The following is a 27,981-nucleotide window of genomic DNA, read 5'->3' as shown; positions in this document are numbered from 1 at the left end:
GGAGCTGGGGCGCGAACTGGCAGCGGAGAGTGGGTGGCGCCGAGACCGTCGATTGCGGGCGCGTCCCGGGAACTGCAGCGCCCTCCCCACCTGGGCAGGGCAGCCCCGCCACCCGCCCGGGCCTCGACGGGCGCGCCGCCAGGGCTGGGGAGGGGCGGCGCGGAGGGCGGGGGCCGGGCGCGGGGCAGGGGCGGGCTGTGCCTCGCCGGCCGCTCGGGCAACTCCCGGGCGGCGGCCGGCCGAGGAGCAGAGCGCTTGCCCCGGGGGTCTGTCGCGTTGCAAGCGCCGCCGGAGCCCTGGCAATGAGGATCCTGTGGATGGCGCTGTGCGCTCTGGTGCGGCTGTGGCCCAGGGCCCAGGCCGGCTGCGCCGAGGCCGGGCGCTGCTGTCCTGGCCGGGACCCCGCCTGCTTCGCCCGCGGCTGGAGGCTGGACAGGGTCTACGGGACGTGTTTCTGCGACCAAGCCTGTCGCCTCACCGGGGACTGCTGCTTCGACTACGACAGGGCGTGCCCAGGTGGGTGGCCAGGCCGAGGGTGGGGCGCCGGCCGTTCGCCTGCAACCAACGGGCACAGGGCAGGGCGCTGTGCCAAGGACCTCAGCCCCTGAGCCAGGTGTCCTCCAGCCCCTTCCCTCCTTGTGTTTCAGCCCCTTTATCCCCACCCATCCCCACCACCGCCATCGAGGTACGCCCGGCTCCGTTCATCCTAGGGTCTCCCAGTCCCCTCCTAGACATCGAAGTGTCTCCCCACCCCCAAGACAGACCAGAGCCCGGATGGAAGGGCTGGATCCCGCTGTTCTCCTGGAAGGGAGCCGGGCGACGAAATCTCCGACTCAGGAACTCCAGCTGGATAGGGCCACCTCTGGCCGGCAGAGATGGCACTGACAGATAACGGGCATGCCTCTGGGCCAGGCTCCACCACCTTCATTCTGTTAACCCTCGGGGATCTTTGGGGCTGGTGAGGGCTGATGAGGGCAGAATTGTGTAATCTTCCCACTTTGTGCCAAGGGCGTGCTCTGGGAAGGTATTAATACTTTCTTCTGGAGAGCAAGGTCTTAAAAATCTGAAGGTGTCCTCATCTCTGGACCCCAAAATGTAGCACAGCCTCTTTCTCCTAGGAGGTGTACAGTATGTTCTTGGAGTTTAATTTTCTCTATACAGCATGACAAGGATTTTATCTCGAGGTCCCTATTATGTTGTAATCTTGCTGGTTTTCCTTTAGGGTCAGTCTTTTTCAACTTTAAATTTCCCACAGTATCTCACAGTTCCTCGTCCCTGTAAGGCCTCAATAAAAGCTGGTTTAATTGGATTAAAAGATAAAGGAACAAATGATGAGTACAGCCCTGAGGAACAAGGTGTACCTGAGAGAAGCCAGCCATGGAAGTAAGTCGCCCTGCTCCTGTTAATCACATCATCCCCAAAGCCACACAGATATTAGGGTTCGAGCTGAAGGATCCCGAAGTGTGGGAGCCTCAGCATTTTCTGGGGCTATGCCATTCCCTGGGCAACCGGATACCCAGTGGCGGGGAGCACCCCTCCTGCCTCTGCGCTGTTTGAAGAGGGCTTCAGCCCGTGGCCAGGCCCGATGCTGAAAGAACACAGTTGAAAGCATTAAGATTTTTTGACCCTGGTTGAAAGCTAATGATTTACCTGTGAATATTGATATTCTTTTTGATAAAGCTTTTTGATAAGCTTCTTTCCCTTTCTGGCTCTAAGGTCAGAGTATTTTACCACTAAAGTAAGATGGAAGAGTCAGCTATTTAGGAAATGCAGTGCCCTTGAGCCAGGTGTCTACAGCTCCTCCTCACAGCATCCTAAACTGTCGGCCTCATTTTCCTGCATAACTCAAGCAAAGCCTCTCTCTCATGAGGGGCTTGCGTACGTTTTAAAGGTAATTATGGAATTCCTGTGACCCAGTTAATGTCCCCTGATCTGTGGTAAGCGCAGGGATAGAGAAGTGACGAAGATGCAGTCTCTGCTCTCTAGGACTTTCTACTCTAGCTGGGCAACCTGTGCAAACCCCTGTTCGACACACTTAGCACTGAAATAGGTGATCCAGGAGCTGACCTGGAAGGGAGCTCTTAAAAGACCCAAAGAATTCAAGGAAGACTCACCTGAGGAAGTAATGGGCGAGCCTGGGCCTGGAAAATGAGGAAGAGGCCTGCTGAAGGAGGGAGAGGCAGGCTGTAGGAGGGAAGCCCAATGTCACAATCCAGCAGTTACTGTGGGCATCACCTGCTTGTGCCAGGCCCTGTGCTAGGCCTTGAGGCCAAAATGGTGAACAGGACAGATGCTGGAGGCAGCCAGATCTGGAGAGATTCAGGCACATAAGAGGGATGAGGAGAGACAAGGCAAATGTCTCGAGAAGAACTTGCTTTCTAGTGAGACCTAACAGTGCTCCAAGGAATTGCAAAACCCTCAGTCTTTATTTGGTCAAAAAGAAATTGCTTATTTTCAGTCTAGGCGGTAGAATAGTGACACAAAGAGCCTATGGTTTTGGAGTGGGGATTTAGTGGGTAAGTATGGAAGCGGTGAGACGGCCTGCTGTCTTGTGAAGATCTCAGAAATCACTGTGTGTGCCCCAGAGAAGAGCTGTGAGTGGGGGAAAAGGAGATGGTGTCGGATTGAATTTTAAAAGGAGCATATTCTGAAGCCCTCAATACCCTGTGGCAGAGTCAACAGAGGACCTTGCAGGCCTATAAGGAAGCAGGTGCAGGACTGAAAAGCTCCGTCTTGAGAAATTCTGTGTCTGAAGTTTCTTGCGAAGGGAGGAGGAAAATAAAGACAGTTGGAAGGTGGCCACTTGGTGGGACTAAGCCTGACCTTCTGAGGGTGAGAGCAGAGGGCCCGGAGCCGAGAGGCCCAGCGTGCTCAGCCCTGGACCCGCGCCACAACCATGCCGACTGTGGCTCCTAGGCAGGGCGGCCACCGCCTGCCTCCCGGGCTCAGAGCTGACCTGGCAGCTGGAAACTGGTTCGGGGCAACTCCTGGAATGCAGCCTTCCCTCTCACAGAGTCTAAGTCTCAAATATTTGTTTTTTATTTGTGATTTTTTTTAATCCCAGAAGTAACCCAAATGCCTCAATTTTGCCTCTGAAGTCAGAATCCTGGGTTCAGCCTTTACCCTGGTGCCATTTGGCTTTGTGACTTTGGAGAAGTCACCCTCGTGGGGCCTAAAGTACCTCATTAAAGGGGAATGATACTGCCAGGCATCAGTGACTCATGCCTATAATCCCAGCACAGTGGGAAGCCAAGGCAGATGGATTGCCTGAGTTTGAGACCAGCCTGGCCAACATGGCGAAACCCTGTTTCTACTAAAAAGACAAAAATTAGCTGGGTGTGGTGGTGCACCTGTAGTCCCAGCTACCCAGAAGGCTGAGGTGGGAGGATCACCTGAGCCCAGGAGGTAGAGACTGCAGTGAGTGAGTTGTGATCATGCCACTGCACTTCAGCCTGCGCCACGGAGTAAGACCCTGTCTCAAAAAAAAGTGGGGGCAGGGGAGATGAAACCACTGTGTGGGACTGTGGAGTTGACAGAAGGAGGCGACGCCTGGCAAGCCCAGAGCACTGCACCTGGTATGTGGTAGACATTTAGGTAGCAAATGTGCTGTTGGTTGGCTCTTAGCACTGGCGGACAGTGGAGAATGTTTTATTTGATTAAATATTTACATCATAATTTTCTGACAACATATTGCTATAATTTGTATTCGTTAATATTAAATCATAAGTACATTTTATTCAACTCACACCATGTGCCAGATACTTAATACTTTGTCTCATTTAATCCTCCCAACAATTTTTTTTTTTTTTTTTTTTCTGAGACGGAGTCTCATTCACTCTATCACCCAGGCTGGAGTACAGTGGTGTGATCTTGGCTCATTGCAACCCCCGCTTCCCAGGTTCAAGCGATTCTCCTGCCTCAGCTTCCTGGTAGCTGGGATTACAGGCACCTGCCACCATGCCTGGCTAATTTTTTTGTACTTTTAGTAGAAACAAGCTTTCACCATGTTGGCCAGGCTGGTTTCAATCTCCTGACCTCAAGTGATCCACCTGCCTTGGCCTCCCAAAGTGTTAGGATTACAGGTGTGAGCTGCCATGCCTGGCCATCCTAACAATTGTTAAGAAAGGCAGGTCAGGTCCACAAACCCATATGACAATCCCAATCTAAAAAGTGCTAACATTTTAAAGCTTTTTCGTAACTCATTTGGTGGCAAAAATCTCACCTGACTTGCACTGATAGAAGGATATTGATAATCTTTGTTTATATTTTGCCTCAAAAATATTAATATATTTTGCAAGGATCTGCTCCAGACCCTGCTGAGGAGAGGGGGACACCCCAAATAAGGTACATAGACTGTGTTCCCTTTCTAAGATCCAGGATGTCCTGAGTACTGAGACTGAACTGCCTCAAGCATTTGGGAAAAGAACCTGGTGACCTATACTAGCATTTTTACAGACAGAACAGCTAAGGCTTTCCAAGGGTTTCCATTACTCAAGCTAACACCAATGAGCAGAGCTGAGATCTGAAGTGCCTGATTTCAGACTGCCAATTGCCACATATATTTGCCAATTTATGGCTATTACTTATTCCTAGATAAATCAGGTTTCAGCATCTTAGAACCCCCACTCTATACTCATAGAACCATTCTGCCTCTTAGACTCTCTTCTTTTCTCTCTCTTTTTTTCTTTTGGAGATGGGATCTAATTCTGTCGCCTAGGCTGGAGTGCAGTGGCGTGATCTCAGCTCATTGCAACCTCCACACTTCTGCTTCACAGGCTCAAGTCCATCTTCCCACCTTAGCTCCCTGAGTAGCTGGGACTACAGACATGTGCTGCCAAGCCTGGCTATTTTTTGTGGAGATGAAGTTTCCCCATGTTGCCCAAGCTGGTCTCCAATTCCTAGGCTCAAGCAATCTGCCTGCCTTGGCCTCCCAACATGCTGGGATTACAGGTGTGAGCCGGGATGCCTGGCCCTCTTTTCCTTCTTACCCATTATTTTACCTGTTGTTGCTGCCTAAAGCCTTTTTTGAGTGATATTACATTCAATGTGAATGGGAAATGTAACTGAGTCAGTGTAACTAAGCATGCTTTACTTCTATTCCTTCTGATTTTTTCATCTTGATAAATGTATTATTATTGTTATTATGTGGCTAAGAGATAAAATACTGGCATTTCTTTTTCTAAGTAAAAAGACTTTTTTTCTCATGTAAAAACTAAAATGTTATTGAATCTATACAGTTACTAAACTGTCAAAGACATCTGTTCTGGAATGATCTCAGGAAATCTCCTTATGATGATGGCATGAGTTTCAACACCAAGGGAGCATCACAGCTCCCTTCCCACCTCCACTAAAAAAGGGATGGAAAATTCTCCACTGGCTGTGCCTTACCAGGGATGGGGAAAAGTAGGGTAGGGGAACAGATCCAAGTTACCCTGCCCTGGAAGAACTTCTTGGAAAACTTGCTTATGAGGTGGATAACACCCCAATCTCTAATTCTCCAGCTGAGTTCCTAGAATTTGCATTTTCTAAGATCATAGAACAGTAGTTGCATTAGATCATTGATTGGCAGCTTAAGGAGAGGGTAATAATTAACCCAAGTGAAGCAGGACAAATATTGAATAGCCTATATGGGCTGGTGTCTTCTCCTAGATTTATGGAGAGTCTAGGAAACAAACTAGCCAAAGCCTGATGACATCATATCTGGAGGGAAAGAGGGACCATGCTTGAAAATATGGGCTCCAAACTCACCCAAAGGAAAGATGCCAGAGTCTACGATGATTTAGAGAGTTGAGGCTTTACAGGAGCCAGAACAGTCTGAGAGACATTGCCTTTGTCTTTGAAGAAAAAAAAATGAGTGGGGCCTGACTGGAGCCAGTATTCAAATGGACTTGACTTAGCAGAATTTGGCTGCAGCCCTGGGTGAGCAGTGAAGGAGGGTCAAGTTGTTAACACTTAACATTTACGCCATACCAGGCAATCTCCCAAGCACTTCACAGTTATTAACTTACTTGGATCCCACAACCCGCTGATGTTATTCTTCATTTTGGTCTCATTTTACATACGAGGTAAGCAAGGCACAGACACGTTAGGTAACTTGTCCAAAGTCACAACACTAATAACTGGTGTAGTGAGATTTGAACCCAGGTCATCCAGATCCAGAGCCCATACATCAAAACATGATGTTTTTCTGCCTCAGAGAAATGAGGTCTTATGAGAAGCAGTGTGCTTTGCGGGGGAGGCCCCACATAAACACCAGCAGAGTGAGCAAGGCTTCTCCCTCCATCTACTCGGGGCTCCTCAAGGGCAGAGTGTGTCTTGCCTGTTTTCATAAGCTCCAGTGGCTACCATGATGCCACTTAATAGTGTTTGTCAGAAGAATGTGAGCAGTTGTCCCACCCATCCCCACCAGGTGATGTTATCCATGGCTTCAGACGACACTGCCATCCAGGGTGTAGCCACATTTCCTTTATAAAAGATTTTCCTTCCTTTACTATAAAATATATGTTTGTTGCAGAAAATTTGGAAAATACAGAAATGCGCAAAACAAGAAAACAATTCACCTGGAAACCTGTTACCCAGAAAGAAAAAGTACTATTATCTTTTTTATTCATATCATTTTTTCCCCTGGGTTACATAGTGTATAAAATTCTATTTATCAAATGACGCAGCCCATGTCATCTTGCTAGTACTTCAGGAACTAGTCCAATAAATGTCTCAAAAGAAAAAAAAACCCTTTGGGGGCCAGATAACATGGTTTCTGCAAGAGGTTGAGAAAAGTCTTGATCATTTTATTTGAGCTTTCTGAGGGAGTAATAGGCACTTGGGGAATGTAGTATCATTTGGCTTTCAGAGAAGCTTTGACAAGGTTCTGCTGAAAGAGGAATATATATGGAGAAAGAGAAAGGAAGATGATGGCCGGCCACGGTGGCTCATGCCTGTAATCCCAGCGCTTCGGGAGGCCGAGGTGGAAGGATCACCTGAAGTCAGGAGTTCGAGACCAGCCTGGCCAACATGGCAAAACTCCGTCTCTACTAAAAATACAAAAAATTAGCCAGGCATGGAGGTGCGCTCCTATAATCCCAGCTACTCAGGAGGCTGAAGCATGAGAATCGCTTGAACTCAGGAGGCGGAGGTTGCAGTGAGTCGAGATCGCGCCATTGCACTCCAGCGTGGGTGACAGAGCAAGACTCCGTCTCCAAAAAAAAAAAAGAAAAGGGAGATGATATATATTTAAACTTGTGTCACTATGAGGTGTGCATGTGTGGGTGTTGGGGGATAATAGGGCTGTTTTATTTTTCTTCCACAGAATGTGAAGAAACAATAGCTATGCATAAATGGGTACTGCTGTGGGTACGGTGTAAGAACATTTCCTTAGGAATGATTAGGACTATTTGAACTTAACAATGTGAGGGAGAAAGCACTTGTTTGTGGGTGGCCTTAAACTTTTAGATGGCAAAAAGCCAATAGGCAGGGCTAGATTACAAAGGAGAGTGCTTGAGTCTCTGTGATTAACCAAGGAGACACCGCTACATGAAAACAAGAACAAGGCCTCACCTCGAAGAAAAAATAGTCCAAACTCTCTTTATAAAATGAATGGCTCTGGCTGTCGGCTCATTTTGTTGCTCTCTGTGTGCATGTATTTGACGTCACCTAGAAAAGCATTTGAAAAAATATATACATTTTTAAATGACCTCTTGGTACCTAAAGGCTGAGAATAGGGTGTCTTTCTCTGGCTGGCACAACTCCTCGAGCTGCGAACAGACCTGGAGAAAGTCCAGTGGTAACTCCTAGATGAGAAGTGCCTAGAAAGATGGGTCCAAAAGCGGCAGACATGACCTTGAAGAGTCTGGCTGGGAGGAAAGGAGACCTCCCCAAACCATGAGTGGCACAGACCATGTCAGACCATGAGTGGCACAAAAAAGGTAAGCATGGATTTTTTTTTTTCACCATATTCTGAAATTCTTGAGTGAGGGAAATTTGAATCAAATGAAAGGAAATGCCATTTTGTGCCACAGATAATAAAAGTAAAGAAGCTTGTTACTTTCAAATGTGGTCCTGGCAGGAGATATAAATAGATCAGAATGGATCTAAAGGACTTGCAGCTGCCAGGAGAAGCTTGGACCTACCTGATCTTAAGGCACAGAAAACAATGCTCCTTCCGATGGACACCCTTGGGGCCATTGCTGCCAGGAGAGCCCAAACTCTGGGCCAGGCTAAGAATTCCCATGGGGTTGGCTTTGGGGGCTTCTGATTCGCTCATCTCCTTCCACCCCACTTCCTTCCTTTGCTGGAGCCTCCATCAGTGCTTTGGCTTCTAACTAATGATATGAGCAGATCAGAGTCTGTTTCTTTTTTTTTCTTTCTCCTCGATATGGGACTACAGGCCCCCCACCACCCCGCTAATTTTTTGTTTATTTTAAGACGGGGTTTCACCTGATCTCGACTCTGACGCCTCCCAAAGTGCTGGGATTACAAGCGTGAGCCACCGCGCCCAGGCCAGAGTCTGTTTCAATGTAGAACATTATCTAGGGAGGAGGGGAAACATGCCCAATGCCATTTCATTCATTCATTCAATGAATATTATTAAGCACCTATTACCATGTGCCAAGCACCAGGAATGAAATAAAAAACTATCATGATCCTCAGGGGCATCAATAATAAACACAACAAATGAATATGTAATTATGAATTATGGCAATGCTACAAGGCAAGGAACACCAAGCTCTGAGAGGAAATAAGTGTGTGTGTGTGTGTGTGTGTCTGTGTGTGTGTGTCTGTGTAGTGGGGCTGGGCGAAGACTAGAAAAAGCTGGCCAGAAAAAGACTCCCTGAAGAGGAAGTAGGTAGTCTGGGAATTAAAGGGTGAGTGGGACCCAGCCATGACCAGTGTGGGGAGAATATTCCCAGCAGAGCAAAAATGCGTACAAGGGTCCCAGTGTGGGAAAGAGCTTGGTGTGTTCAAGGGGTAAAGAGGTCCATGTGGCTGAACTTGGAGCAGAGGTGGGCAGGGAAGCGCAGGTGGAAGTGGAAGGTCAGGCAGAGGCCAGGTCACACAGGAACAGAACCTTGCAGGTCACAGCAGGGAGTTCGGATGTCAGATGAAATCCCAAGGAAATGAGGGAGTCTAAGTCATTTATTCTTTTAAAAAATTAGTGATACATCTTTTAAAGTAATTGTACTTGGACGTGACTGGCTATCTCCATTAGGGCTGTGAAAATGTGCTGCACTCTTGTGTGTGATTCATTACTGAGATATATAACTTATTCTCGTTTGGCTGTGGTAGGAATCTCTGATAACTGGAAAGGTCTTGAGAAAGGGCGACCAGTTGGTAAGTGGGCAAGGACTTGATAATTTCTTTCACTCTAAATCTACATCCATTATCTCACTCTCCAATGAGCTGAGAGCCAGGGGTGCCCACCAGGCCTTCAGCAGAGCTTTTAGCTTTTTTTATTTTCTGTCTGTGCTCGCTTCTGTCTCCCTCTCTGACTCTGTTCTCAACTCCTGTATGGTGCTTGAGATCACCTCACAAATAAATTACTTGCGTTTAAATCCATGTCTCACGGGCTGCTTCTGGGGAGACCCAACCTGAATATTAGCTTGAGTTTAAACAAAGAAGAAAAGAAAAGAGCAAGCTTTCCGAGCTTCCTGGCATCCATTAAATCTAGGCTTTCTTCTCCTAAAAGGGGTGGATGATGTCATCAAATCCTAACTCTGAAGCAACTGAGAAGCTGTGACAAACTTGGAGTCAAAGGCCACCATGCCGCTCCTAGGTGCCACAGTCTATCGGCTCCATTAACAGCTGGTGAAACTCAAGTGAAGATCGAGAAGGCCAGATTGTAAAAAGAATATTTTGATATGCTGTGAATAGATGTGAATTAGATAAGCTAGTGCAAAAGGGGATACGAATACTATTGGAATCGTCCAAAAGGAAATCTGTGTCAGGCAGCCGTAATAAATGACTTGTAATAAATCTGTCAGAGGTTTCCGTACTTCCCCTAACCTCCATGACCAAAGATCTCTTGTGATCTATGATGGCTTGCAATCCAAATAATCAAAAGTTCACAAGCTAACCAAGAATAGAATCTTTGGTGCAGAATAGGAATAAATACTTCTTAATTTATTTAATCTTCTGACGCAAAATATTTTGTGAAACACCTTTTTATTCCTATAATTCTGAGTGAGTGTATTTTATTTTGTCTCATAATGAAGCTATTGAGATGTCATTGTTCTGGATCCTACAACTTTCTGATTCTCTTTATGGAGCTTTTAAAATCATGGATTGGAAAAACAGGATATAGTGTTTTGCTAGGGACAAACTTTAACGAATAGGAACAACTTGATGCAATGATTGATTCTGTAATTTTGAGGACTTCAACTGTGAGACCAAACCAAATACAAGAAGCAAATACTAGACAAGAGATACATATGACGATGGAATCCTGGGAGGCTGAGTTCAGTCAGAAAACCCTCTCCAGTGTCATCTTTTACCATAAGGACCAAATCTAATTCAAGGCCATATTACTAAGTTCTGAGTTAATGCTATGGCAAAAGTGTATTTTATAGTGATGTCCAGATGTTAATATTTGAAACAAGTGCATTCTTTTGTATGCAATACTAAGTATTGTTCAAGCCCAACACATCACAGCAGGACTAGCTAGACTCAAGGCTGAAGGTGGAAGAAAAGAGGTATTGAAATAATGAAGGATAGAAGGAGTCCTTCTCAATCAGCTCGCAGCCTAGGGGATCTCTTTAAATGCTTTTTGGTTCGATGGGCCAATGAAATTATGAAATCATGAAAATAAAAAGGATAGGGCTAACAAGAGCCAACAAAAGCAGGAAGTGACCTGTTAGTGTTTTTCCGAAAGATGTATGCGTGGCAGATATTGGGAATGAACTGTAACGTGGCTTATTCTGGCTTCTTTAGGTAGTTGACATGTGATACCTGTGGGCATTTAGTTGATGAATGAAAGCGTGTTTTAAACTAGTATGGAAATTTTAAAATTACTGACATGTTTATGTTGCATGAGACCCTTTTTATGTTGGGGGTAGCTATGCGCTGCCAAATCACATGTCCTCCAAAAACCATGAGTGCAGAAGTTCAAGTCAAGCTTTCAAAGAAGTCAGAGTGCTAATTCTTGTGGGAAACACTATGAATTGGAAAGTGTGAGGATGATAGGAAAGTGGATCACACTTCAAGGGGAAAAAAATGTTTGGCATCCAGGTCATGGGCATGTCTTCTGTCTTCTAGTTCTTTCCTTTTCTTATATTTAATTTTAAATCCTGAAATAATTCAATTTAAAAGCTGATTACAGTCTGAGACACATTAGAACTTTCAATGAGAAAGTTAAATGTGATGCCATATTGATTTTATGGTCATGGTGAGGAAACTGCATTTTTAAATTACATCTTCAGATTTGGTAAGTGGACTTCACAATCAAGGAAGGAGAATGGCTTTAGTTGTCCATCAGGGGGATCCCAGTACGTATTGCTGGACTCCAGGGAGCAGCCCAGTGCACGGCTGTCTGCTGAGAAACCAGCTGAGCCCCACGCCGACCAGATCGTGTGGAAAAGCATAGACCAACAGCACAAAGAAGACTCCAGGGCCAGATTCTTGGCCTGACTCTGCCTCTTCATGTGTGACCGTGAATACTCTTTACCTCTCTGGGCTCTGGTGGCTCATCTCTAAACTCCAGCCCTCATAGTTCATGAGTCTACAAGCCATGGAGAAAGAAAATAGAATAAACAGGAGAAGCTTAAAGTATAGGGGTCCCTGTGCATGGCCCTAAGCCCTGTTTCTTATGAAGACACATTTGCTGAGAAGAATTGACCTGGGTACGTGATGGGATCGTTGGTGGGTGAAGTACATTTTCTTTTTCATACTTTTTTTTATGTTGTCTGTGAGGAGAATGTCTTGTTATAATAAAAATGTTATGGGCAGGGGCAGATAAAGTTAATATCAAGGAAAAACAAAAGCAAATATCTGATCTCAGCCCAGGGAGTATGAGAAATTCCCCTGAAAGCATCCTTCTCATCTCCTTAGGTGTGTTTCCCTGGGTCAGACCCACATTTAGGATCCCAGGGTATCCAGCTGCTTCTAAGGGGTACCAGGTTATCAATTCACCATCAGGGTGGGCAGATGGAGTCAGTGTCAACTGGGACCTGCTGAGGCTTTGTGTGTGTCTCCTGATACAGGGCCTGGGGCCAGGCGAAGTTTACATGGGGCTAAACTCAGCTGTTTGTGTTGGCGGGAACAGCCTGGCAGCCTGGCCAGATTTACTCAGGTGAGCATCCTATTGTGCTGTTTTTCAGCTCGCCCGTGCTTTGTGGGGGAATGGAGCCCCTGGAGTGGTTGTGCAGACCAGTGCAAGCCTACAACCCGTGTGCGGAGGCGCTCGGTGCAGCAGGAGCCTCAGAACGGCGGGGCGCCCTGCCCACCCCTAGAAGAGAGAGCTGGCTGCCTGGAGTACTCCACCCCGCAGGGCCAGGACTGCGGGCACACCTATGGTACTGATGTTTTCATGGTTGCTGCCTTTGTTATCTGTGATGACTTTTTGACCACTTCATCCCATAAAAGGCCATATGCTGTGCAGGGAAAGTTCCATGCACCGCAGGGAGTGGGATGGGCCAGGCTGCCCAAAGTAGATAGGAAGCTCAGGAAATGCTTAATAAAGGAATTATGGCCAGCTGTGCAAATGCCTCCCTTTCCCTCACTTCCCTTGGTGTGTTTTATAATCCGATGGCCCATTCTCATTGTGCATGGACTCAGTAATGAAATAAACCGCATGCTTGTGGTTTTGAGTGAACTCAATCAAACTGGTAATAAAGGACTTTAGACAGGAGGATGACATTTCACACAGCACAGTAAGTGTCCAGGAAGTATAATGCTATTTCACCTTCCACTGCAATTCTTGTTTCATTATGCACACTCACACATGTGGGAAAATCGTGGAAAAATCACAGAATTCTAAACAATGATAGTGATTCTTTTATTATTATTATTATTATTATTTTTGAGACGGAGTCTCGCTCTGTCACCCAGGCTGGAGGGCAAGTGGCATGATCTCGGCTCACTGCAAGCTCCGCCTCCCGGGTTCACGCCATTCTTCTGCCTCAGCCTCCCGAGTAGCTGGGACTACAGGCGCCTGCCACCATGCCCGGCTAATTTTTTGTATATTTTAGTAGAGACGGGGTTTCACTGTGTTAACCGGGATGGTCTCAATCTCCTGACCTCGTGATCCGCCCGCCTCAGCCTCCCAAAGTGCTGGGATTACAGGCATGAGTCACTGCGCCTGGCCTTTTATTATTACTTTTTAATGATTCGTTTTACCTGCCTCTCCTCTCAAGACTGGATTGGGGCTAATGTAATTTGAAAAGATCACTCTGGTTTTGGAGTGGCCAATAGAGGGGCCAGGAATCGGCTCATTAATGAGCCAGAGACCATACAAGGCTCACAGAGAAATAAATGAAAAAGCTGATGTGTTGATCTGCATTGAATCCAATAGGGCAAAACACTGACTTCTCAGGATAGCAAAAACCCTATGTTTCTCATAGGAACGTGGATATTTCATGTCAACACAATCCTTGTCAAGCCATTTTGTTCTTTTTTTCCACACACAAATATTTATTGAGAGTCTACTTGATGCCAGGTGCTGGGCTGGCACTGGGGTCACGATGGTGAGAAAAGTTGATGTGGAGCCTGCTGTCAGGTAGATCACAGCCTAGTGAGAGGGGTGCAATCATCAGATAATCCAGGGAATTAATGGATTTACAGCTGCAGTAATTGGTGCAGCTGGTAGCAAACGAGTGAGAGGTGCAGGGAGCGCTCAGCGGGTGTAATCAGGTGATTCCCCTCAGTCTCGTGGGGGAGGAGGAGGACGGGCTTTCCTGGAGATGGGGCTGAGGTATGCCTGCCAGGCAGGCAGACTAGTGTGGTTAAACCTGATGGCCAGGTGTAGAGGGTTTGAAGGATTTGGGAGCTGATCAAGGGAAAAGCTATATCCATGAGAGGCAGTGGCACAGCGAACTTTACTGGGCAGTGCTTGGACAGGGCTGCATGAGAGGGGACGTCCTCACAGCATGAGACTGTTCAGAGGCTTATGGTCGGCTGTGGAGGAGGGCACAGCAACTCCTGGGGGAGAGGGAGATTGGAAAGGGGCCTTAAATGTCAAGGTGAGGTCATCCAGCAGCACGGTGGGGAGTCTTTTGGTCTGAGACCTCAGAAGGGCAGCAGCATCTTGGGGTCTGATAACACAAGGCCTATCAGTGGCCAACAGATGCTGGGTATAGTTTCACAGGTGTGCAGGCAGGCAGGCCCTAAGTGGCTAAAAATCTGCCTGTTTGGCTATTTAAAAACAGTTGCATGTATTAAAAATTTGAGTTTTGTGCCAGCATGTTTGTGAGCTAAAGGGTCTCAGCCTAGGGTGAGGAATAAGCATCTTTGGCTCTTTTACGTAAACATAGGGGAGTACAAGGCCCGCATGTGATTGGCAAAGGAAGGTCGGCGTGTGGGGCGCACAGAGAACACCCTATTTGGGATTCTGGGCTTTATCTTAAGAGCCATTGGGGTGTTCTTTGCAGGGGAGAAGATCACTCTGGTAGTGGAGTGGCAAATGGAGGGGCCAGAGTGTTGTTACCCCATTGATACGGCGGTCATATTAAGGTCACAGGGAGGTCATTCAGTGCTTCAGACGTGGTTGCTCACAGACACAGCTGTAGAACAAAATTACGCTCAGTCACTTTGCAGAGACACTACACAAACTGCTCGGGGAGGAAGACACTGTAGGGCATTATGGATGTTTTTGGTGGTTCTTAAAAGCTAGTGCGAACCTATCTGGAAAAGCAGCCCACCTACTCCTGTGCCGTGCCTCACTGCTAGAGGGGTCCTTCAGCACATCAGGCTCTTCAGTGGGGCACCAGGCTGTCGCACTCCCCTTCCCAGCCCTGGGTCTCTACACCAGGACAATGCAGGAAGTTGTTTGCGACTGTGTCTTAACATATCTGTACTGAACAGCCTCCTTCCCTATTATCATAAAATAAAAGATGTCAGCTTGGGAAGAGAGGAGAAATCTCTACTTAAGGTAGGGCGGCTGGCATTTGCAGTCCTGACTTTGGTCCCCAGCATTCCCCTCCTGTTGGGGATGTCTTGGCGATTATTACTCCTGTCACAGACTAGTTGGGGAAGACAGGACCCCTCCAACAACCCTGTCTGGTGACTCCTAATGCGTGGTCCTGGACCAGCAGCATCAGGATCTGTTTCCTCAGCCCCACCCAGACCCATGGGATCATAATCCCTGCGTGTGGGCCCAGCACTCTGCATTCTAGCAAGGCTTCCAGGGGCTTCAGATGCTCACTGGAGTTTGAGAGCCACTGCTATAGCCCAAGCGTGACAGACACCCCTCTGTCATAGCTGGGTCACCTAAGCAGCAGTTTCCTGAAGGCAGAAGTTCCTAAAGCATATCCTCTTTTATTAGAATAGTTGCGCAAGTAAAGGGATTAGTAGGAAAATATGGGGTAAATCAGACAGTTTTCTCTACCAAAGAACTTTTCAGAGCCTTTATTATGTGGATCTGCATTTTCATTCTATAAGAGAGAGACAGAGAGAGGATTTGCAGTGTTTTCCCACTTAATTTGATTATATGACCCCCTTTTCTATGGAGCGTCCCACTAAAATCATTCATGTGCTTTGGAATGCTCTGGAAAATGATGGCTTACTAGAGGAAAACAAGAGGGACATGAGAGGCAATCACGTGAACATCCAATTTGGTGGATTGTCCATGGGCCCCATGTTTGGCTCCATGCACTATGCATTCACTTATGTGTTTCACTTAACACTCACTGAGCACCTCCTGTGTGTGCCAGCACTGTGCTAGGTTTTAGGGATCCAAACTTGATTAACAAACATATCACAGCTAAATAGAACTCACAATGGTGAGCTCTGGGATAGAAGGAAACACAGGTTGGTGTGGGAGCATGGAGAAGAAGCCCACACTCAACCTGGAGGCTCTCATCCTGCTGCATGGTCACCTGTGTCCCTGTTACTGCCTCCCATCCCCACCAGACTTCCTGTTTGCAGAGCAGGCGCCTTTGTGGCATGGCACACGAATCCCTCACGTCTGCATAGCAGAGAGATCTTATAGACATCATTGGTTCAGCCTTCATAGCAACTCCGTGAAGGAGTGTATTCATTTTCTACGGCTGCTGCTACAGATTACCCCAAATTTAGTGGCTTAAAACAACACAGATTAGGCCGGGTGTGCTGGCTTATGCCTGTAATCCCAGCACTTTGGGAGGTCACGGCGAGTGGATCACCTGAGGTCAGGAGTTCGAGACCAGCCTGACCAACATGGTGAAACCCCATCTTTACTAAAAATAAAAAATTAGCTGGGTGTGGTGGCATATACGTGTAATCTCACCTACTTGGGAGGCTGGGGCAGGAGAATTGCTTGAACCTGGGAGGTGGAGGTTGCAGTGAGCCAAGATTGTGCCATTGCACTCCAGCCTGGGCAACAAGAGTGAAACTCTGTCTCAAAAAAACAAAACAAAAAACCCCACAGATTTATTATCTTACATTTCTGAAGATCAGAGTCTGATCTGGGTTTCCCCAGGCAAAAATGAAGGTGTCAGCCGGGCTACAGGCCTTTCTGGAGGCTCTAGTGGAGACTCCTCTTCCTTGCCTTTTCCACCTTCTAGAGGCTGCCCACATCCTTTCCTCACTGCCACCGTCCTCCATCCTCATAGCTAGCAACAGTGCATTTCTCTGTGCCTTTCTTCCGTTGCCACATCTTTTTTTTTTTTCTTTTCATATAAGATGGAGTCTCGCCCTGTTGCCCAGGCTGGAGTGCAGTGGTGCAATCATGGCTCACTGCAACCTCTGCCTCCCAAGTTCAATCGATTCTCCTGCCACAGCCTCCCGAGTATCTGGGATTACAGGTGCACGCCAACACGCCCGGCTAATTTTTGTATTTTTAGTAGAGATGGGGTTTCGCCATGCTGGCCAGGTTCTGACCAACTCTTTCTTAGGATCCTGTGATTACATTGGGTCCACCTGGAAAACCCAGGCTACGCTTCCTATTTTAAGGTCAGCTGAGCAGCAACCTTAATTCCACCTGTAACCTTAATTCCTTGTTCCCATGTAATATAACATATTCACAGGTTCTGGGGATCAGGACATGGACATTCTTCAGGGGCCACAATTCTGCCTCCACAGAGAGGTAGGACAGAGTCATTGTCCTTGGTTTACACCTGAGGACATGGGAGTTCCGAGAGGTGACAGCACATGTGGAACTAAAACCTGGATCTCCCAGCTCTAAGACTTATGGGATTTTCCCACCTCAATAGTGTTTTGCTATTAACTGTCATCATTACAGCTAGAATTGTAATTACAGATTCTTGTAACTAAGTAGAAATATAAATGCCCGTGAAGCTAGTGACGGAAACATGATCCCTGAAGCTCTCTTACTAATGATCGAGTAGCTATTTCCTTTTTCCTGTTTCATTTAATGCATACCATGATTATATTTTTATTATAAAAACAAATTTAAAAAGCCACGCTACTGAATGTGTTGCACATCATTGACAATTGTTTATATATATGTGTTTTCCTCCTAAAAGGAGATCAATGTGCATTATTATAAACCATATGCCTCTAGGTAGATATTATTTGTCGATTTTTCATTTTACTCTCTTCTGCACTGTATCTACAGACCAGTAATCCCAGGCCTGCTTTTGTGACACCCCATTGTGTCAGAGGGCGTTATGAAATTCTCAAAGCAAATTTAATTTACTTTCATGTTCAAAGTAAGTATATGCAATGCTGTGCTTTTAGAAGTGGAAGTTGTTGTAAAACCAAACAATGGTAGGCTGATAGAACGCCAGAAACATTGGCAAATCGCCTGTGAACAAAGAATATATTGCACTTGAATACTGTTGCCAGGAAGGGGAACTTAGATTTATTGGGGGCCTTTGTCCCAGGGATGCTGGGTTACGTGCTTCTGCACATTAGCAGAAGTGGGGCAGGAGGCAAAAACAATTTCTAAGTTATTTCATTACTTAAGTAATGAAAATTGAATTTGGGGGGTGTATTAAAAAGTGGTGCTGGTTCTGGGACCTCCAGGCAGTCTGGCTCATGTGAGGAGAGGGTCCTTGGCAATAGAATGTGCCACCACCAAGCCCAAGGCCTGGGGCCAGGACATGGAGGGGACAGCCCTGGGTACCTGGCTTGCTCTTAGGATGCACCCTAATCCCAAGAGCATGAAACTGAGCTTGATAGAAAGTCCTAAAAAACAGATGGGCCAAGCTTGGTGGCAGATGCCTGTAATCCTAGCACTTTGGGAGGCCAAGGCAGAAGGATTGCTTGGGCCCCAGAAGACCCGCCTGGGCAACAGAGTGAGACCCCCATCTCTACCACAAACAGAAAATGGAAAACAAAAATGCAAACCCCCAAGCCCTCAGAAGATAGCTTCTGTGCTGGGTCCTTGCTTAGTCACTCACTATTTATTTTCCCTTCATTTAACCTCGGTGAGCCTCAGTTTTCTGATGAATGAAATTGGTATAACACCCTTTTACAAAGTTTTTGTGAAGGTTGGTAACACATGATGTGAAATTACTTTGTAAATGAGCAGGCTATACACATACCAGGGGCCATGGTACCCAGAGGGTGACCCTGCACCCACTGTGTGCCCTCCCTGGCCCCCCTACCTCTCTCATGGCCTGAGGTCACTCCAGATACAAGGGGCTAAAAGTTTCTCTTTTCCTTTCTTAAATCTGACTTCGCATAGAGCATAATGATTCGTGACAGAAAGGGAAAATAAAGCCAAATTTAAATAATTCATGGGAAAGATGCTGCAAACAGTACTGGAACTTTGTCATCTGTGTTGTTATAGAGGCAGTAGAGTGCCGCCCTGAGGAGTTTGATTTCAGAGACGCTGCCTGGCTGTGCTATATTTAGATGTGAGCCTTAAACACATTTCTTAACCTCTCTGTGCCACAATTTTCTCATCTGTGAAATGGGGAAATAATAGGATCTATCTCAAGAGGCTTGTGAGAATTAAATAAATTAATACATGAAAAGTGACTTAGAGTTGTCCCTGGAGCCATCTTGGCTGCAAGGCTCAGTATAGGAACAGAAGACTACAGGGAAGTAGGGCCTGTGTGTCTTGGCTGCAAGCCCATGACCTCATTCATTCACTCACTGGCCCGTTTATTCCTTGCACAAATATTTATTGAGTGTGTAAATGTGTGAAGCTATAGTGATGGACAAGGCAAAACCCTGCCTTCCTCAAGATAAGTCCCGGAGACTGGAACCTGTAGGTGTTATTATAGCAACAAATGCCTCCCTAGAATTAGTGATGAGTTAGAGAGGAGACACACAAACACAATAGAATTAAAGTGAGCAGAGGCAGGAGGAAGGATTCTTGGTGCCATTTTTCTTTTCTCTGACCCAGAGCATCAGATCTGGGGTAGGGTTGTGGGGAGGAAGAGGGAAAAGAAGGGGACCACTGAAGACTTCCTTCCCTGAGCTGATGTGGGGACAACGCTGTGCAGGCTGGCACTGGGCAGCCACATTGATACTATGTGGTGGGCAGAGCTTCCATGAACTTTTCCTGCTGTGGTTACCTGAGGCTTGGGGAAGACTCACCTTCTTTCCTCCTCTGCTTCTTCCGCCTTTTTCTTTTTGAGATGGAGTTTCATTCTTTTGCTCAGGCTGGAGTGCAGGGGCGCAATGTCGGCTCACTGAAACCTGCGCCTCCCGGGTTCAAGTGATTCTCCTGCCTCAGCCTCCTGAGTAGCTGGGATTACAGGCACTTGCCACCACGCCCAGCTAATTTTTGTATTTTTAGTAGAGACAGGGTTTTGCCATGTTGGCCAGGCTGATCTTGAACTCCTGACCTCAGGTGATCCCCCTCCATATCCTCCCACATTGCTGGGATTACAGGCATGAGCCAACGCACTGGCTGCTTTTTTCCTTTCTCATTTTTTTCTCCCTTGGTTGTCTGTCTTCTCTCCTTCCATCCCCTTTTACTCTCTTTTGTCTTCTCTCTCTCTTCTTTCTTTGTTTCCTTTCTATTCTTTTATTATCTTATTTTTCCCTTTCTTTCTCTATTTCTCTTCCTTTCATTTTTAAAAACTTCCTCTTCTCTACATAATCTCTATTATCTCACTTTTTCCCTTGTTCCCCTTCTCACCCCCATCTTCCTTTCCTTCTGGTTTTTCCTCCTGGCCCCTCTCCTTCCTCTCACACAGTTTTATTACTGCAGACAAATGTGCTTGTCAAAGGCCTGCAGGCCCCCTCCCTACCCAACTGTGCACACACATCTTTATCGAATTTGTAACTTGGCCTCATTTCACACCTTAATGGTGTGCTGTAGCCCTGTGAGTTTAGGAATGGAGACCCTTAGACAGGTACAAAACCAAAATTGGGAAACGATGCTCTGAGTACTTTGGCTCCTTGAATTCAACAGAAATCTCCCTTTTCCAGTTCCTGCCTTTATAACTACCTCTGCATTCAACAAGGAGAGAACACGACAAGCTACGTCTCCACACTGGTCTACACACACAGAGGATGCTGGGTAATTTCGTGTTTGTTTGTTTGTTTAATCATGTTTTTCCAATTATATAGTCAAGTCAATGCAAGAGGGTCAACTTGGTTTATGTTTTTTCTGTTACTTGCTCTTTGACTTTGGCTAAAATATGGACTCTTCATCAGAGTTGGGAAAATACTTGTCCCCTCCTGGTTTTTGTGGGGCTATAAAGATGTATCTACCTCTCAGGTCCAATCTCCAACAAGAAACAAACTATATACAAATGAGATTATTTTATGAGCTTATTTTATCAATCATACTTAAGGATGCTTCTCTTACAGTCTTTATGGGACGTTAGACTTCAGCACCACCTCTGTTTGGTGAATTTGAAAGTGACATACACTTCAACTCAGAGGTTTCTTACAGAAACCTATTGGCACAGGCTGGCAGTCACCTTCACGCTCAGCTGAAATCCATTCTTCTGCCGTCAGATAAGGGATACCAGACAGCTGCACGCTCAGGTCCCCACATTGCCCTCACTAGGATAAGACCTTGAACAACTTGTTCCACCTCAGGTTTTTCTTCCTAAAAAATGAGACTGTTAATAACCTACCACATGAGGTTGGTATGAGCATTTAATGAGAAAATAACATTGAAGAGATGCCTGAGGCTCGGCCTGGTGGCTCATACCTGTAATCTCAGTGCCTTGGGAGGCTGGAGCAGGAGGATTGCTTGAGCCCAGGAGTTTGAGACCAGCCAGGGCAACATAGTGAGAAACCCATCTCTATGAAAAATAAATACTTTTTTAAAAAGAGATGTCTGGGCTTAGCTATCTGAAATTGATTGAAGCCACATTGTAGGATTTCTTACCTCAATAACTAAAGATACTTGTTACCTTTAGTTACTAATTAGCTGTACCTGTCATTCTTAAAGATCTTTAAAGCAGATTCTCCAAACACTTCCCATTTAACCTATTGCAACTCATAATTGTATGGGTAAGAAATTAGCCCATGGAACTGAAAATGCAACAAGTTTCTGTTATAATACTCAGTTTTTACTATGTCTTGTTTCCCTGAAGAATTGGAAAACTGCGCTGAAGTACAAATTTCTAAAATATTCCTCATGTCTGGATGTTCCCCTGGGCTTTCAGTGTCTAGTCACATATAATGTTAGAGTTTTCCGCAGCTCAGTTTAAGGTGACACTAACTTCTGTCAGAAAAGTATGACTCAGCCTCCCACTTCTGCTTTCACCTGCGATGCTCAGTGTAACTGTGATGATTGACTTCAAGTCAAAACTCATCATCATTACTTCAGACCATGAAAGTGAGGTGGGTGGAGAGGGTGGGGAAGATCCCGGGTACTTTTGTGGAGCAGAACAGCAGAGGTGCTGGCCTAGGTGTTAAGGGCTAGCCCTCCTGGGCTCACATTTTAGGGTTCTCAGGCTCAAGCAAGTGCTTGTTCAAGTTATAGAATTCCTTTAGATCAGCAAAATTATCAAGGGCTGGGTTTCTACAAAAACCTGGACTTCTGTGCACAATTTAGTGATCTGATTAGACAGGATACAGGATATCCAAACTTCTGCACATTTATATTGCCCAGAGAGCTCAATGATGGACTGAAAAAGGGCACAAAGGTTCTTTGTGATTATCAGTAGTATTTCACCGTGCTTCAGGGAATGAGAGACCTTAAAGGTGATTGACACGTAACTTGTGAAGATGTACTCACTACCTGCTGCAGTCGGCCAAATGCCCTTGGAGGTGACAGGCTTCCTAAGACTTTCTACAGCGTTAGGCCACTGCTCATTGCAGCAAGTGTCATTGTTACTTCTTTTGCTGTAGATACTGTATGGAGTTTAAGACAGAGTCCTTGACTCCTCACTGTGCTCTGGAAAACCGGCCCTTGACTAGATGGATGCAGTATCTCCGAGAGGGATACACGGTGTGTGTGGATTGTCAGCCTCCAGCTATGAACTCTGTGAGCCTTCGTTGTTCTGGAGATGGCCTGGACTCCGATGGGTAAGGAGGGAAATTAACTGAAGTACTTTTCTTGTCACTCATTCTGAGAAATCTGTCCTCTCCATGCCCGGACAGCTGACCAGTATGTAACATATCAAGGGATGACTGGGAAGTCAAAACAGTAGGTGAGGAGGACCATCCTTCTGGCACTGCCAGGGGCCAGGGCTCCAGTTCCCACTATGGAACCCAAAGGCCCTATACACCAGCAGTGAATATGGGTCCATTTGGATATTGGGGGCTGGGAGTGGTGGCTCGTGCCTGTAATCCCAGCACTTTGGGAGGCCGAGGCCGGTAGATTGTTTGAGCTCAGGAATTGGGACCAGCCTGGGCAACATGGTAAAACCCCATGTCTATGAAAAATAAACAAATTAGCCTGGCATGGTGGCGCATGCCTGTAGTCTCAGCTACTGGGGAGGATCACTTGAGCCCAGGAGGCGGAGGTTGCAGTGATCCGAGATTGCACCACTGCACTCTGGCATGGGTGATAGAGCCAGACTCTGTCTCCAGGAAAAAAAAAAAAAAAAGGATATTGGAGTTTAGATCACATTCCCAAATGATCATCAAAAACCTGATCACTCCAAAGTGGTGTTCTGAAGATCACTAGGATCAGAATCTCGTGAGATGGAGACGTAAAATGTACAGATTCCTGAACCTCATTTCCGACTAACTGAATCGCACTTTGGAGGTGGATTTTTTAAAATGTCTTAGGTCAGGATCCAGAAAACTTTTTCTGTAAAGGACCAGAGAGTAGATATTTTTGGCTTTGTAGGCTGTGTGGTCTCTGTGACAGCTCCTCAACTCTGACTTTGTAGCAGGAAAACAGTCACAGACACTATGCAAACCTTGGATTTGTTCTAACAAAACTTTATTTATGGACCCTAAAATTTGAATTTCATATAATTTTCGTGTGTCACAAAATATCATTATTGTTTTGATTTTAACACTTTAAAACATAAAAATTATTCTTAACTCACAGTCCAGACACAAAGAAGGGGTAGGTTGGCTTTGGTCTCTACGGGGTCATAGTTTGGGGACCCCTGCCCAGGTAATTCATACTCACGGTGAAGTTTCAGAACTGTTGCTCAGTGGGGCTTCTTCATCAAACCCTGACTGAGACAGTGGCGGGGTCATCTTTGCAGTGTAATAATCTTATATAAATCTGTAGATTTCCCTGAAATAATTGACTCCAAAAACATGTTACAGTCATGCACCTGTATCCCAGTTCTGCACTTATTTTAGTGTTTAAATTTGATAACACTATACAAAACTAAAAGAAGAGTCAACTTCATGCTGGGCAACTATTGGGCAAAGACTAATTTAGGTCACACATAGACTGTGGTTTTCAGTATGTCAGATGGAACTGGTAGAAATACAGATTAAAAGGTAAAATATGGGCCTTTCCAGTCAATTATTCCTGTAGAATGTTTTCATATTTAATAACTTCAATTTATGTTTATTAGTCACTAGTGCCTCATGGCCTCCATTGAGCACACCATATGAACAATAAAGTGGGTAAGGAATTTATATCAAATAGAAAATATTTATGTAGTATTTTTCTGAATACCTCATCCATGTTTTGATTTTAAATGAATTTATAATTTAATTTGTACCCATATAGTATTTAAACCCTGGCTGAGGTAGCAGTGACTTTAAAAATAATAATTTTAATAATCTGGCTTTGCTCTTTTCAGCTCTCTCATTGTTTTTTCATTATGAAATCAAAGAGTTGGAAAGCATTAAAAGAGATCATTTAGTTCAGACCTCCCAGTTTAAATACACATAGAACAGTCAGCCATTTTCCTTTACGCAGCACTTGTGCTCAGATAGAACGGGAAAAGCAAATACAGTAACCCCAAGTTACTCTGTCAACATGAGGGTGTCCTAAAGTAGCAATGAATTAAAACTTGCTTTGACAGAAACTAAACAAGGGAAACTGTTTGTGATCATTAAAAAAAAAATTGGGGAACTGGGTGCAGTGGGTCATGTTTCTGATCCCAGCATGAGCCAGGAGGCCGAGACAGGAGGATCCCTTGCACCCAGGAGTTTGAGACCAGCTTGGCAACACAGTTAAACTCCATCTCTACAAATAATTTTTCTTTATAAAAATTAGCCAGACGTGGTGGCATGCACCTGTGGACCCAACCACCTTGGATGCTGGGGTGGGAGGACCGCTTGAGCCCAAGAGTTCGAGGCTGCAGTGTGCCATGATTGCACCACTGCACTGCAGCCTAAGCGACCTTCACAGGTCAAGCAATCATACCATAGGTGTGCCACCATGTCTGGTAATAAAAAAAAAAAAAAATATAATATGGGTCTCACTATATTGCTCAGGCTGTGATCATATTTAACTCCGAGTTTTAATTCTGTAAATTAGACTTTTCTTTGGTATGCTTTTAGTGTAACTAACATTTTCGAAATATCGTTTCAGAAATCAGACTCTCCATTGGCAAGCAATTGGTAATCCTCGATGTCAAGGAACTTGGAAAAAAGTTCGGCGAGTAGACCAGTGTTCTTGTCCAGCTGTTCACAGTTTTATTTTTATATAGATGGTGATATAAATATTTCCAAATGCATTTGTAAACATGCTAAATATTCTCAAGTCATGTTCAATGTTTTCTAAACCTTCAATTTTGGCCAAAGTCCCCAAACACATCATTGCCACACTCTGAAGTAGAGAAAGAAAATTTAGGGGCCAGTACAGGTCCTTTATTTTTATTTTAACTAAGCTGAAGACCCACTCAAAAAGCTCCTGTGGTTTTATGTTCTTGACCTTTCAACTGGAGTCCTCTCATTCAGCAGGTGGCCCGTGAGACACAGAATACATGTCTGTTTGCTAAAGTAAAATTACTGTAACTCAGTCCAATTATTGGTGATGGAAGTGTCATTTAAGGGGATCTATGTTTTGAATCTTGCAGTCTTTCTATTTTATAATCTTTTAAAAGTTTCTCACTTTAAAAAATGTATACAGGTATGCACATTCTACACATATATTTCCATATATTTAATATTCCATAAATTCTGAAATAATTTCAAGCAAATTATCACAAATAATTTTTCCACAGGGCAAATTATTTAAAATTTTAGTAAGCATTCTGTAATGAAAAACCAACAGCTATACTAAAAACATTTTTTGAAGAAGAAATTTTTTTTCGCTTAAGTGAAAGGATCAAATGCTCATTGTAGGTCAATGGGAGTTCTTTTAAATGTTATAATTTTCATGAAGAGAAATGTTGGCACCAGTGAATGAAACAATTGCTTTCATTCCAAAAATTCTACCACCATTTGCATCTAAGATTATTTCCAAGGCTTAAAGCCTGAAGCTGACTAAAATAATCTTTCAGAGTCCAACTTCAAGTTTAGTTGATGTAAGCTCACTATTTTTTTCCTACCGCATGCATTTTCTAATGTTTGGGGTGGATGGTGTGTCGGTTATGGAAGGCATAGACGTCATTGTAGGTGCTATGATCTCACACATACACAAGGAAATGTTAGTCTCCTTATTTTATGATTGGAAAATCAATGACCTAGAGGCAAAATGGCATGTTTAAGGACCTGGGATGACAAGTCATTCTGCAGTCAGCCACAGAGCCAAATTTGGACTCCTCATCCAGGACTCCATGAAAAGCCTGACTTTGCCAAACACTGTGCTGGAAAAGCTAAGCCCCTTTCATTTTTGAAGTAAATTTTAAATTCAAGATATTTAGTTTAGAGAATTGAGTCTTGAGATGTAAACTACATGAGATTTCTTTGGTTTCAATTGAATAATATTCACTAACAAATGATTTACTAAAATACGTATTTCTTGGTCCTTATCATGTAATGACAGATTCACAACAGCAATAGGGATGGAAATTTACCCAATAATTAATAACACCGAGAGTAACAATATTTCTGACTGTATTTTCATTTAATTGTCAAAGTTGTTTTTGTGGAAAATTAAATTCTTCAGAAATTAATAATAAAACATGTGAGTCTCATCAAGGCTAGCAACTTTAAGTCAGTATTAACATTTTCATACTGTTTCTAACATTTATAAAGCTAGATTTTTGAAGCTATGTCTGGGTAATTTCCAATGTTACTTAAAAGTTTTTTTTTTTTTTTTTTTTTGAGACAGAGTCTCGCTCTGTCGCCCAGTGCAGTGGCCCGATCTCGGCTCACTGCAAGCTCCGCCTCCCGGGTTCACGCCATTCTTCTACCTCAGCCTCCCAAGTAGCTGGGACTACAGGCGCCCGCCATCACGCCCGGCTAATTTTCTGTATTTTCTTTAGTAGAGATGGAGTTTCACCGTGTTAGCCAGGGTGGTCTCGATCTCCTGACCTCGTGATCCACCCGCCTCGGCCTCCCAAAGTGCTGGGATTACAAGCGTGAGCCACTGCGCCTGGCCTGTTACTTAAAATTTTTATACTAGTAAATAAACTTTTTGTTCACATTCATAAAAGCTCTATATTTGTTTGACTAGAAAATAACCCAAATTTTCTGGACTAGTCAGAGAATGATAAAATTTCACCAGAAATAAAACAAAAAATCCTTCAGAATTGATAGGTATAGGTGCAACGACTACTAATAGCAATAAAGCAATGGTGAATTTATAGTTCCGATATGTGTTATAACATTTAACATAATTGAGTTGTATAAAATAAATTTTTCACCTTATGCATTTAATTTTTGGTGGATGACCAGTAATTGCTTTCTTATTGAAGTTAAATTTTTGTTATTTCTATTCTTGAGAAAATTTTATGGGCTAGAGGAGTTAACTGTTAAATAAGTTTTGAAAAGCTTGTTATTAATTTTAGCAAAGCCCAAGGGAAATAGTTCAGAACTGAAACATGTAGTCCAAGTGATGAATGAAAAACCTAAAGTTTTTATTTTCAAAGTTAAAAATCAAAGTATATAAGACCTCTTGGCACTCTTTTTTAATAAGTACGTTAGTCTTAGGGCCCTATCCCCAGGCACTCTAAAAAGATTTACGAACTCTAGAATCCCTTAATAGACTGATTTTCAAAAGTGCTTGTGGAAAAGAATTTGAACAAAAATAAATACAGCCACCAGGAAAGAAGGGAAAAGAAGCAAGGGATAATGGCCATTTTTGAAGAGAAAAGTGAAAAACAAGTGAAGGAAAAAAAGAATAGAAAAAGGAATAAGGTGAACTATAATCACAGTATTCTTTTTAGAGTTTTGCTTTGATTTTTATTCGAGAATGTTACAATTAAGCATAAACCGCAACAGCAATAATTTAAAGTGTTTGGTTATCATCTGTCATAAAAATTTCAGTTAGCTATCTTTTCTAGATATGCACAAAAATGATGTTAATAAAACTGGTTCCTGCCCTCTAAGAATATTCTAGTGAAGGTTCATACAAACAACCACAGGTTGGCTTACAAAACAAAGACCTGGGCCTTCTGAGGTCCAAGCAATCAGACAAAGAGCACCGTGAGGGAGAAGGTCACA

At 44.5% G+C, this 27,981-nt stretch overlaps 1 protein-coding gene across 1 annotated transcript; it reads left to right on the top strand.

Moving 5' to 3' along the window:
• Positions 1-197: 197 nt before the first annotated feature.
• Positions 198-27,981, top strand: SBSPON (somatomedin B and thrombospondin type 1 domain containing). The gene is made up of 5 exons (XM_032759843.2): positions 198-516; positions 12,309-12,503; positions 20,476-20,566; positions 22,357-22,533; positions 24,962-27,981. The coding sequence occupies exons 1-5, from the start codon at positions 303-305 to the stop codon at positions 25,077-25,079; spliced, it is 795 nt and encodes a 264-aa protein (XP_032615734.1). The 5' UTR covers positions 198-302; the 3' UTR covers positions 25,080-27,981.

The sequence above is a fragment of the Hylobates moloch genome, unplaced genomic scaffold, assembly GCF_009828535.3.
Source record: "Hylobates moloch isolate HMO894 unplaced genomic scaffold, HMol_V3 SCAFFOLD_9, whole genome shotgun sequence".
NCBI lineage: Eukaryota > Metazoa > Chordata > Mammalia > Primates > Hylobatidae > Hylobates > Hylobates moloch.
The sequence above is the reverse complement of the archived record's forward strand: the minus strand, read 5'-3'. Positions and strand labels throughout refer to the sequence as shown.